Source organism: Eptatretus burgeri, unplaced genomic scaffold (assembly GCF_056783735.1).
Source record: "Eptatretus burgeri isolate ZD-2024b unplaced genomic scaffold, Ebu_testis_v1 Ebu_testis_scaffold_3168, whole genome shotgun sequence".
In the NCBI taxonomy this organism is placed as follows: Eukaryota; Metazoa; Chordata; class Myxini; order Myxiniformes; family Myxinidae; genus Eptatretus; species Eptatretus burgeri.
In genome coordinates this window covers 1-12,636 of record NW_028225116.1, presented here as the reverse complement: position 1 = coordinate 12,636, position 12,636 = coordinate 1, and the positions used below count along the sequence as shown (strand labels likewise).

At 46.8% G+C, this 12,636-nt stretch overlaps 1 protein-coding gene across 1 annotated transcript; it reads left to right on the top strand.

Moving 5' to 3' along the window:
- The first annotated feature begins 783 nt into the window (after nucleotides 1-783).
- LOC147006516 (uncharacterized) lies at nucleotides 784-8,876 on the top strand. Its single transcript, XM_085868617.1, has 2 exons — nucleotides 784-1,887; nucleotides 6,162-8,876. The coding sequence occupies exons 1-2, from the start codon at nucleotides 1,386-1,388 to the stop codon at nucleotides 7,172-7,174; spliced, it is 1,515 nt and encodes a 504-aa protein (XP_085724743.1). The 5' UTR covers nucleotides 784-1,385; the 3' UTR covers nucleotides 7,175-8,876.
- Nucleotides 8,877-12,636: the final 3,760 nt, after the last annotated feature.

Below are 12,636 nucleotides of genomic sequence, written 5' to 3'. Positions count from 1 at the left end.
GCACAGGCATGATGGGCCAAATGGCCTCCTGCGTCCATGTGTTCTTCATGTCACATGTCCTGATAAACAATGTCCCAAACATTGTTTGTGTATCCAATGACTTCATGTTACGGGTGACGTTACATTGTGACGTCACAATACAGCACCGGCTATTTCATGGACATCATTTAATGGATGTTTCTGTTATCGGATGGTTTCAGGTCGATGTACCATCCGGGTGACATCAATGTCCTCTGTACATGGTTAAGGTGTTGGTGACACTGTAACAGCTCGGTAAACTTGTCGTTACACACCAGGTTGTGCTGGTTAAGCCGTAACGGGAATATCACGTGGTGTGCTGAACAAACATCTGTGAGTGTAATGAACACACTCCATGTCATCTCATTGTTCTCTGGTTCTCTTTGACTGGCGAGCACACCACGTGACTCGGTGACACGTGTCCAAGTGATGTTCGACCTCCTCACACTTGTCTGTGACCGCGAAATCTCCAAACGTGATGGACGGATTCGGATGAAACCGGGTGTGTGGGATTGGTGTGTGACGTGGACGAGTCGATTCGGTTTTGGTGATGATCCGGATCCGGACACGAGAATGTTCGTTTGTTTTCGTGTTTCTTCACCATTGAGAGATTTGGGACCAAAACGATGAAGAGCTCGATCTCTCAAATAGTTGTGGATGAGTTGGTCGGTGATTACATTTTGGTTTGATCAGGTCTGGATGCAAGTTCGGTTTGTCAGTGGCCATTGGGACACAAAACATAACCTGTTCAGCCAGGTGGAGGTGTGTAATGGACCATGAATCACCGAGTGGTGTTTTATATCCCAGCACACTCTGTGGAGACACAAACGTGTTGTTCTCACCACGTGGTTCCACGGGAGAGAATCAGTCGGTGAAGCGATTGGGTGACGCATCGTGACGTCACTGCGGAGCCCGAAAAACAACCATTGATATCTGAAGAAACGTTGAGTTCGTCAAAGCCGATTCGTTGTGGGTTGGTTGACTTCGCTTCACGTCGGGTTTTCCTGGTTTGAGAGATCACACTCTCCCCCCCCCCCCCACTTCACCACGAGTAATCTTCCTCTGCGGTGGTTGAGGGAAGGAACGAGTCCTTTTGGAGACCATGAGATCGTTCTTCAGAGGGAAATCGTGACCAGGCCTGAGGCTTTGAGTTTTCCGGAGCGGGTGCTCGAGGAGGCCCCATATCGCCGGTCCTGCTCCTTGTGTGACCTTCCAGGAACGTCCTGGGCGATGTTCTGGACCTTCTCCGAGCCCGTAAACCGAGGTGTGTGAACTATGACAGTGTGGACCAGGTGGAGCTCGTGCTGAGTGTGACGTGTGTGGTCCAGTAGTTCGGGTTGAACGGATCGCCGGTAGTGAATGGCGAGATGATGACCGGCAGGTTAAACCCCGGGGTGGAGCCGTCTGTGGACCGTTCTGGCCTGGAGGGTGACCATGAAGACCATTTGCTCGAATTCCCATCACTCACAGCTCTGGGTCACATCTCCAATGGACCGTGTGGGTCACCGGACGTCACCAGGTTCGCGAAGTACGAGGAGCCGTCCGTGTCGTGGTATCAGGGTCCAAATCCGGGATTGAAGGTCTTGGTGGAGCCATGCTGGCCCGTCCGGCCGCTGCTCCCAATACCGTTGGGCGCTACCCTGCCACGTGTGTTGGTGACCAGTGGTGGTGGAGTGGGAGGAGGTCCACAGGGTGTGGAGGAAGACATTCACTCTGCGAAGGACCCGTCTGTGCCCACACCTGAGACCAGCAAGAAGCAGGACGTGGACGAAGAGGTGTTGTTCTGTCGGAGCGGACACGAGTATCCCCGGGTCATGTTGATGGACGGCTTGACCATTGTGGGGAAAGAAAAGGAAAAGGAGCTCAGAGGTGAGATATCACAAACAAGGACGCACACAAAGCACCACCTCATGGAGTGTCCTTGTACTCCATCAGCAGGGATGGAACGGGAAAACAAAAGTATCCGCACGTTCAAACGTGGACAAAATGATCTCGCCTTTAAAACTACCGAAGAGTGAAACCGTTAGAATTTAAAATCTTTACTGAGCTGTTGTGTTCTGATCCGTTCAGTGTACAAATACGAGCTCTTCCATGAGCCTCGACTACATGTTTATCCAAAAATATAAATCATATTGTTGCGGAAATAGCCCTTAGTGTGTTATTAAATATAGGATTTGCCCAGATCCCCCATTAAATACATGTTTTGCCAGGTTGTTCGGTGATTGGACGTTACATGTGTGTCGGGGGGGGGGGGGAGGAGGCTGTCCAGTATTCATACGGTGGTGGTGTACCGAGAGACGCTTCTTCTTCCTTCCCCTCTCCGAACGAGTCCCCACCCAGCACTCAGAGAGGGTGTGGCATGGAGAAGCAAAGGTGGGACTGAGAGCGCCGAAGTGTGGTGCGATCGGCTGTACAGGGGACGGCTGTGTCTATTTTGCGATCGGCTTTCGTGAGGAGCGAGCCGAAAGAAAGGCAGGGAAGGGACTGCATGAGGTCTGTCTGCCATCTGCCGAGGGAGTAACTGAGCCTGAGTGTCGAGTGAGGATTCTGCTGTATAGAAACGACTCGTGGGAGGCTGCAATCTGCATCGAGAGGAACTGGCTGCTGTGTGAGTCGGCAATCGACTTTGTGAGGAGGTCATCGACAGGTTCAACCTGCGTCTAACCACGGAGCCTCTGTCCCGACTCACCTCACGGCTCGACACATTTGTCGATCCGCCTGCAGAGCCCAATACCTCGATTTGGCCTGATCTGGTGAACAGGCCAGGCCTGGACTTGCATGCTGGACCTTGTGAAAAGCCAGCTGGAGCATACTGTTACGTTTGAGGGGGGGTATGCATTCAAAGGGTAATTAGGATGTTTAATTAGGTATGCCATGCTGTTCGAGTTTACCAGGATCTTGATGTAATAAGTAGCAATTCAGTGGTGATAAGTTGTCTAGTAAATGTTCATTTCTTCAAGGGGGAAATGATAATTGTCACGTAATTAGATAGGGACACGGGATGGGGTAAGTGTGTCTGCGTAAACCCCTTTTGGTATTCTCTGGAGACTGGCCGTGACGTCACAGGACAGTGCAGCGGATGGCTCCGCCCCGTGATCACGATTGGCGGAAGGCGACGGTGGTGGGCCAATAAACGGCTCGATTGGAAGTGAAGAGGACGGGAGGATAAAAAGGTTCTGTTCGGGGTCGAAAAGGAAGAGGAAGAAGATCTGGACAGAAAGATCTTTTTTTTGGTGTGGAGGCTGTTGCGCGGGGAGCATCCTTGTTGTTGTGCTGATTCGATCGTGTTCTTGATCGTGTCTTGGAGCCTTGCTGAGCCTCGTGCCTCACCTTGGTTGGCTCTGGGGTTCTGCTGACTCAGAGTACGGGGTCGAACGGCGGGCGGACCTGCCTCCCTCTCCTGCTCGCAACTTGGCGCCAGAACTGGTTCCCTGGCGGCTGTGAGCGGACTTGGGCCAAGACCAGGAGGTCGACAGCACCACGGTTTCTCCTGCCCCCCTGACGAGAGCAAGGCCAGCTCGTCCGACGCCGATCCAGGGACAGTTGCGTCCACACCACGGTCCAGCCTGACCACCAGAAATAGCTACGTTTTGTGTGTGTGTGTGTGTGTGTGTGTGTGTGTGTGTGTGTGTGCTTGGCGCCTTAGAGGGATTGAGAACTGTATATTCATTGGAATTGTCTGTGTTTTTCCCAACACCCGATCCCACACCATCCCGTCGAATCTCCCCGGATCCCTCTTCTTGCCGAGTCTTGTTATTTCTGGTAATAGTAAAAACGAATAAACATCATCAACTCAGTGAAAAGTGACTCGTGCCACCTTCCTCGTCCCGTTTGCGGTAGAGCGATTAGAACCGCCATGTTTGGGTTATAAATAAATAAACCGCTTCCATCGTTTCGGCTCATTCTACGTTGGCGGGACTGTTCAAGTCCTGTGGACGTCATAATACCATAGATCGTTTGTCTTGGGCCGTCGACCTCGCGGGGTCTGGACGCGCCAAGGCTGCGTGCGCAAGCGGTGCCGGGAGAAGAAAAAGGACGCCGCCGCCATCTTGCCACGCGGTGTGCTCGAGCTGGGTGCTCGAATCCGTTGACATCGGCTTGTCACGAGCCGCATTCGTGCCTTGACACTTTTCTTCTCGTCCATGAGGATCACCAAGTACTCTGTGTCTTGTCTGCATGCTGTCCGTGTCTTGTCTGCATGTTGTCTAAGGTTTATCTCGCTAGGGTTCCCTTCGGAACCCGAAATCCGTAGCTCCCTAGTTTAGAACGGGCTATAGATTAATTTCAAGTCTGGAGACGGCGATGGTTTACGAGCAATGGACACGGTTCGCCTTTTTTTATTTTTTGACCTTCGACGGGACGCCACGGACAAACTGGCGGGAATCGGGAAAAACGTAAATGATAAAAGTTGCACTACTCGAAGAGCACTACTTGCATACCAACTTTCATTCGAAACAGTTGAAAACCCTCGGAGCTCGATGCCCAATTTATTGATTTTTTTTGACATTTTCTAAGTTCGTGACCTTGTGACCTTGGGACGAAAATGAAAAATCGAGCTCCGTGGGGCTATGCAGGTGCCATTGGGCTAACCAAATACCAAAACCTCTACCAGATTCGACAAACCCCCTCAGAGAAGATGTAACTTGAAATCGGCTACCCCCTAAAAACACGTTTTTTGGGCGTCGCTCCGTCCATTATGGGCGCAGCATGCCCATTCTCAGGAAAACACAACTCGATCATGATATATACCTCTCCCCCTAATTTTATCAAGATCGGATCAAAACCCATGGAACGATGCTCGGGACAGACAGACAGACAGACAAACACAGACAGACACACACCCATAACGAATCTAGTGGTCACTTACTGACTCATGAACCAATTAATTGAAAACGAAAGGTCTTAATGTCAAGGTGTAAAGGTCAAAGGTGTGAAATGTTGTGAACTGTTCAAGGACTCCAAGGTGTTGGAGGTCCAGTCTCAGGGATAAACAGGGTCTGAAGCATCTCAGCATTCTCAGGGTTATAAAGGGGTCTTGAGGGTCTTTGGGGCCTTGAGATGTCTTCTTCTTCTTCTTGAGCATGGCAGCTTGGCTGCCGGGTAGCTATCGTTTTGTTGGGCCGTGATTATTCCGCTGATGCTGTGCCCCCACACCAGTTCATTGATACTCATTTCACCGACCTCAGGAGGATGACAGGCTGAGTCAACCGCACCTGGTGCTAATTCAACGGGTCTCAAACTCAAGACCCGAACATCCCAAACCAAGCACCCAAACCACAAAGCCAACACCAGACTTTTGAGATATCTAAGCGGTCTTAAACGGTATAAGGGGTCCAAAGGGTGTTTATATTGTTCTGGTTCAGCAGTGTCGGGATTCGCACCTGACTCTTGACCCCAGTGTTAAGGATTCGGATGAGTGATGTCAATCACACTCTAGTCTTGACAACCAAATGTTGAAGTTTCGGCGTCACTTAACAGCACCGTCGTCTCCAGGGTTATAACGCCGGCTGGCTCGGCACAATTCTCGGGTTACACGCCTCAGATCACGATACCAAAATACACCTGTGCCTTGCCAGCTTGGGGAATAGACCCTGGTTACAGACTGGTTTTGTCAGAGCGGAATCTCCCAGTCCGAAACCATTTTGGTGTTACATCCAAATCGAGCGGATCGTTCCTCGGCGCGGCATGAATTAATTAAAGGCGGCAAATCTCGGAAAACTCAGCCAGATTTATTGGGGACACATCGGGGAACACAACACAAGCAAAGCATTCACGACAATGTTATTGGTTCACGAGTCAGTTAGTGACCACTATATTCGTTATGGGTGCGTGTCTGTCTGTCTGTCTGTCTGTCTGTCTGTCTGTCTGTCTGTCTGTCCCAAGCATAGCTCGGTGGGTTTTGATCCGAACTTGATAAAATTAGAGGGAGAGGTTTGTATCATGATGTCGTTGTGTTTTCCGGCATACCATAGTTGGTGTCAAAAGAAACACTGAAAAATATCAACATTGATTTCTCTTTCCTTCAAAAAAGAAAGTCTAACGTCCCCCCATATATAATTTATCTGACCCTGATTGTATCCTATAATTCCTTGAGATAAACACATCATGACCTCATAAGTTCTGTTGGTTCTTTGTGTTTGCAGAGAAAGAAATGAAAATGGTTTCTTTTCCCGACTCTACCCAGTTCTTCAACACAGAAGATTGTTTAAATCATCAAATGTCTTCTTGTGAGGACACGGATAAATTGAACAGCGTGTCTCACGACAAACACACAAGGTATTTCAAGGTACCCAAGCAAATCCAAAGAAATGAGCAACCCTACCCATGTTCTGTGTGTACCAAAGAGTTTGATTATGAATCAAATTTAACTCGACATCAAAGAATATATCTGGGGGAGAAACCCTACAATCGTTCAGTGTGTACCAAGACATGTACTCAGACATCGAATCTTCATCAACATCGAAGATTTCACACTGAGGAGAAACCCAACCAAGGGGAGAAACCCAACCAAGGCGAGAAGAACCTCAAACGAGTTCACACTGGGGAGAAAGTGTACGAGTGTTCTGTGTGTGCAAAAGTGTTTAATCATTCAACAAACTTGAATAAACATAAACGAATTCACACTGGGGAGAAACCGTACGAGTGTTCTGTGTGTGCTAAAGTTTTTCGTCGGTCATCAAACTTGAAAAACCACAAACTAACTCACACTGGGGAGAAACCGTACAAGTGTTCTGCGTGTGCTAAGTTTGTTCGTCGGTCATCATACTTGAAAAACCACAAACTAACTCACACTGGGGAGAAACCGTACAAGTGTTCTGTGTGTTCTCAGCTTTTTCGTCACTCATCAACCTTGAATTACCACACACTAGTTCACACTGGGGAGAAACCGTACAAGTGTTCTGTGTGTTTTAAGGATTTTCGTCAGTCATCAGCCTTGAATAAACACAAACGAGTTCACACTGGGGAGAAACCTTACAAATGTTATGTGTGTTTTAAGGATTTTCGTGACTCATCAACCTTGAAAAACCACAAACGAATTCACACTGGGGAGAAACCGTACAAGTGTTCTGTGTGTTTTAAGGATTTTCGTCAGTTATCAGCCTTGAATCAACACAAACGAGTTCACACAGAGCTCGAGACCAAAGATAAGAGGTAAAAAGGTGTCGCCTGTTCTGCAACCAACACCTACTCGGCTCCAGACAAATCGTAGAAGATTAAATGAACAGAGCTGGATCTTGGAGGAGAAGGAAATCATCCTCCACTGCAAAGCGTCATCGACACACGAAGCATGGGGGACTATTAGTGAAGGAGAACAGTTGAAAATTACAGGTACTACACAGGAAAACGAAACAGGAACAAACACAGCCCCAATAATTGCAAAGAAGGAAAATTACAAAGATAAATATCAGTAGATATACTGTGACAAATTGGAGAATGACAAAAGAGCAGAAAGATTGAAAAAAGACCTCGACAGAACAGGGATCGACAACAAAGTCTCAATGGAACGGCTAAGAAGAGGTCAAATTAATTGCGATGGAGAACGAATCATCACAAATCCTCAAGACCAAGGACATTACTCTAATGCTTTTAAGAAAATGGCGGGATTGAGCCAATTGAATGAAAATTCAGGTTTTGTGGGGTAGAAGTACCAGTCACTTCCTTTGGGGTGTAAAAAAACTCATGTCAGAACAGCGATACACAGAAAGACATGACCGCCTCTGCAGGGTAATCAATTGGCACATTCACAAACATTTCAACATCCCGGTCCCAGAACAATCATGGAAACACAAACCAGAGCCGATCCTCGAAAATTAACATATATTGCTCATGTGCGACAAGATGATCCCGTCAAGTGAGGACATTGCAAACAAAGCATTGCATCCGGACATGGTGTTCAAACACGAAAAGGAAAAGTCGGCATTGTTGATCAAGGTTTCAGTTCCCAATGACTTTGGACGAAATGATACAGAAATTAGGAAATTTACCAAATACCAGGACCTGAAAAATGTGGTCAAGAGGACTTGGAAGCTGAAGAAAACTGAAATTGTACCGGTGAGAGTCGGAACTACAGGAGTGATAAAGAAAACCCCTGACTGAGATCTTCAAAACCGTCCCTGGGAATGAATAATGCTGCAAATGAATGACAGTTGAATGCTGTCTGGGGTTCAGTGACGATCCTGAAAAGAAGCCTTTGAACAAAACTGAGAACGAGAAAACTTCACAACTTGCTCTGTGAACCATGACCCTTTACCAAAAAGGAGGTGTGAACACACACTCAAACACACATGCACACAAACAACACACTACACACAAACAAACACACACACACAAACACGATTCATTTTTATTGATTAAAAGTGTAAACATGAACTGGAATTCTATTTTGTTTCTCAAACTTTGGGATATCTTTAATGCCATAACTTTGTTTGTTGTTCCTCTTGTGGGAAGTTCTTCACAATACCTGTGAAGGTTTATTCTTTGTACGTCCTTATGATCAGGTGTGCAGGTGTTAACCATTAAATTATTTGTTTGTCCCAATCGTTTCAACCTGAATCTTTGATTACTTTCCCCGTTCAATGTAAATTGGTACTTTCATCTGATTATGGTTATTTGTGGACGAATATAAAGTATTAATTGTATCTAAAGTCCAACAACCCTTTTACATTTGTAAGATGAGAATTCAGTTTCGTTCCTTAACTTGACCTTCATCTACCAACATATTTACAACCGAATCTTCCCAACTGGGGTCTATTTGGACCCCAACTCAATATCACTCAATTTCACGAAATCTGATGAAGTTTCACATCAATGACTAAACCTTTTAGTGATAAAGTAAACAAACATTAAAAAGTAAAATAAACATCAAATCTGAGCTCTTTTATGACACCAACTCAGAATCACTAAATTTCATTCATTCTGCTAAACTTTCAAATCAATGACGAGAGATCTTTTGATTGGATGATGTTTTCATGATTAAAAAAAATTTAAATAATAAACAACCTGGGTCTTTTGGAACAAAAACTTATTTTCAACTTATTTTTGTGTCTTTTTCATGGGAAGTCCTCACCAATCCCCACCCACAAACAAAAGTGTCTACACACACAAACTACTCTGTCTACCCTGTCTACAAATTACATACGCTGCCTCCTCAGCATCACCTGTCACAAATTACTTCCTCTCACAGGTCTGCGTTACGTGGCAATCCAACCTACTCGAAACACATCTAACCGACCATTATTTATTTTCCAATTATTTACTTTCTTCAATGATTAATTTTTTGATTATTTAATTGTCCAAATATTTTTCAATTTTCTCTATTTTAATTTTTCATGATTTAATTTTTCCATTGTTGTAAAAAATTATTTCATTTTCCCGTTATTTTAATCTTGGCACACGTGGTGTCCCACTTTTTGGAAAAATAAATAAATTAAAGTTTATTTTCATTTTGAGGCGGAAGTTCAAGATCTCGCAATTGAGTAATACTAGGACGGGCTGGTAGGGGCGGGCCCGTAGGTGCGTAAACGATGACTGGATGAGGGCATTATTTCAATTAGATCGGACCAACTGTATCATAAATGGTCATAACATGGGAAACACCTGGGAAACATATTCAGGTCTCCAGCGTCAATTGTGACGTCATATCAAATGAAGAATTGTGACGCCCCCTCTCTCTCGCCCCCCCCCGCTGCCCCCTATTCTCGCCCCTCCTCTCTCCCCCTCCTCGTCTCGCCCTCCTCTCTCCTCTCTCCCCCTCCTCTCTCGCCCCTCTCTCTCGCCCTTCTCCCTCGCCCCTCTCTCTCACCCCCACTCCCACCCCCTCTCTCACACCCCTCTCTCACACCCCCCTCACACCCCTCTCCCGTCCCCCTCTCTCTCTCGTCCCCACTCCCACCCCCTCTCTCTGCCCCCTCTCTCCCCCCTAGTCTCGCCCTTCCTCTCTCCCCCTCCTCTCTCCCCCCTCTCTCACCACTCTCTCTCGCCCCCACTCTCATCCCCCCCTCTCCCGTCCCCCTCTCTCGCAGATATTGGTCGACAGATAAATGGCCGTAACTTGGAAACCGCTCGTCCGATTAATATCAAACCTCGAAAAGTCACATCCGCGGGTCCCCAGCAATATTCCTGGCAAGTTTCAATCAGATCGGACCGTCAATCGTGCAAAAATAAATAAATAAATAAATACATAAATGAACATCAATTGTGACGTCATTCGTGACGTCATAGCACCGTGTCTTGTCATTGGTCGACAGATAAATGGCCGTAACTTGGGAACTGCTTATCCGATTAATATCAAACCTTGAAAAGGCACATCCACGGGTCCCCAGCAATATTCCTGGCAAGTTTCAATCAGATCGGACCGTCAATCGTGCAAAATTGTTTTAATAAATAATACATAAATAAATAAATCAACATTACTTGCGACGTCATTCGTGATGTCATAGCAACGTGTCCTGTCATTGGTCGACAGAGAAGTGGCCATAACCTGGGAACCGCTCATCCGATCAATATCAAACCTCGAAAAGGCACATCCTCGGGTCCCCGGGAATATTCCTGGCAAGTTTCAATCCGATCGGACCGGTGGTCGTCTGGTTATTAATAATTTGGGAAAAAATTGGCATGATAAGGTGAGAAGGTGGAATGACACCTTCAGCTGCCATATATACACCTTTTCAACACTGAAAAAGCAGTAAAATTGCCGTAACTTGGGAACCGCTCGCCTGATCGATATCAAACCTCGAAAAGACACATCCGGGGGTCCCCGGCAAGATTCCTGGCAAGTTTCAATGAGATCGGACCGGCGGTCTTCGAGAACTAGCGGTCGCAGACAGACAAACAGACAGACACACACACAGAGATTGCTGGAATTAGAGATAGACCAGTATGTGCCCGTAAAATAAATAAATGAATATTCAAACCGCGAGCAACAAACAACAACCACACAGGCGTTTCTTCACTCACGTGCCTGTAAGTGCATGGCGCAGAAGTTTGCATGTCACATTTACGATGATTCGCAATTTAGGTTTTAATGGTCAATTATTCAATTTGCGCCAACGTATTATGCGTTTTCGCAATGTCATCGCAAGGAAAAACAAAAAGAAAAGAGAAGAGAGAAAAAAAATTACTTCCTGGTTCAGAGCATACCAGCTCACTCTGATGTTACCGAAATTTATGCACCGTCTCACATGAAAACGTTCCTAACTTGCAGCATTGTGTTTATCTATAAATGCGCATTTGAAATCGAGAAATTATTAGAAGACACGAAGTCATCACTCTCCGGAAGTCCGAACGTCGTAACCCATAATGGGGAACGGGGCTGAGCTTCCCTTCCCCATCGGCCACGCCCACGCAACAACTTGTCTTGTCATTGGTTTGGTAAATAAATGGCCATAACTTGGGAAGCACTTGTCCGATTCATATCAAACCTTGAAAAGGCACATCCTCAGGGCCCCAGCAATATACCTGGCAAGTTTCAATTGGATCGGACCAGCGGTTGTCGAGAAACAGCGGTCACAGACACACACACACACACACACACACACACACACACACACACACACACACACACACACACACACACACACACACACACACACACACACACACACACACACACAAACACACACACACACACACACACACACTGCTGGAATTTTAGATAGATTAATAATATGCTGTTATCATTATTCTGAGATATCTTTGGGAAAAAATGGCATGATAAGGTGATAAAGTGGAACGACACTTCAGCTGCGATATATACACCTTTCCAACACTGAAAAAAGCTATAAAGTGGCCGTAACTTGGGAACCGCTCTCCCTTCTCTTGCCCCCCCTCACCCCCCTCTCTTTCCCTTCTCTCTCCCCCTCCTCTGTCCCCCTCCTCTCTCCCTCCCCTCTCTTGCTCCCCTTCTCACCCCCTCTCTCGCCCTTCTCTCTCCCCCTCCTCTCTCCTTTCTCTTGCCCCCCTCTCACCCCTCTCTCTCGCCCTTCTCTCTCCCCCTCCTCTCTCCCCTCTCTTGCCCCCCTCTCATCCCCTCTCTCGCTCTTCTCTCTCCCCCTCCTCTCTCCCTTCTCTCTCCCCCTCCTCTCGCCCTTCTCTCTCCCCTCCTCTCTCCCTCCCTCTCTTGCCACCCCCTCTCACCCCCCGCCTCTCTCCCCCTCCTCTCTCTCACCCCTCTCTCCCCCTCCTCTCTCCCCCTCCTCTGTCCCCCTCCTGTCTCCCTCCCCTCTCTTGCCCCCCTCTCACGCCCTTCTCTCTCGCCCCTCTCTCCCCCTCCTCTCTCGCCCCTCTCTCTGTAAATGTATTCACAAATGTCTACCAAGCACAACGATTAATTCCAACCTTGGGAAAAAAAACAGCTTTCAAACCCTTGGGAACAGCTGTTTCCCTCGGGAAAATTCAAACCTTTGGATTAATTAATAATTTGAATTATAATCAAACCTTGGGAGTAAATAATTAAATAAAGCAAAAATTAAATAATAATCAAACCTTGGGATGAATTAATTTATTCAAACCTAAGGGAAAGAACAGCTTTCAAACCTTGGGAGACACTTGGGAAATAGCTGAAATGGATGAGGAAGAACGATATCAAACTTTGAAAAGGCACATACCCAGGTCCCCAGT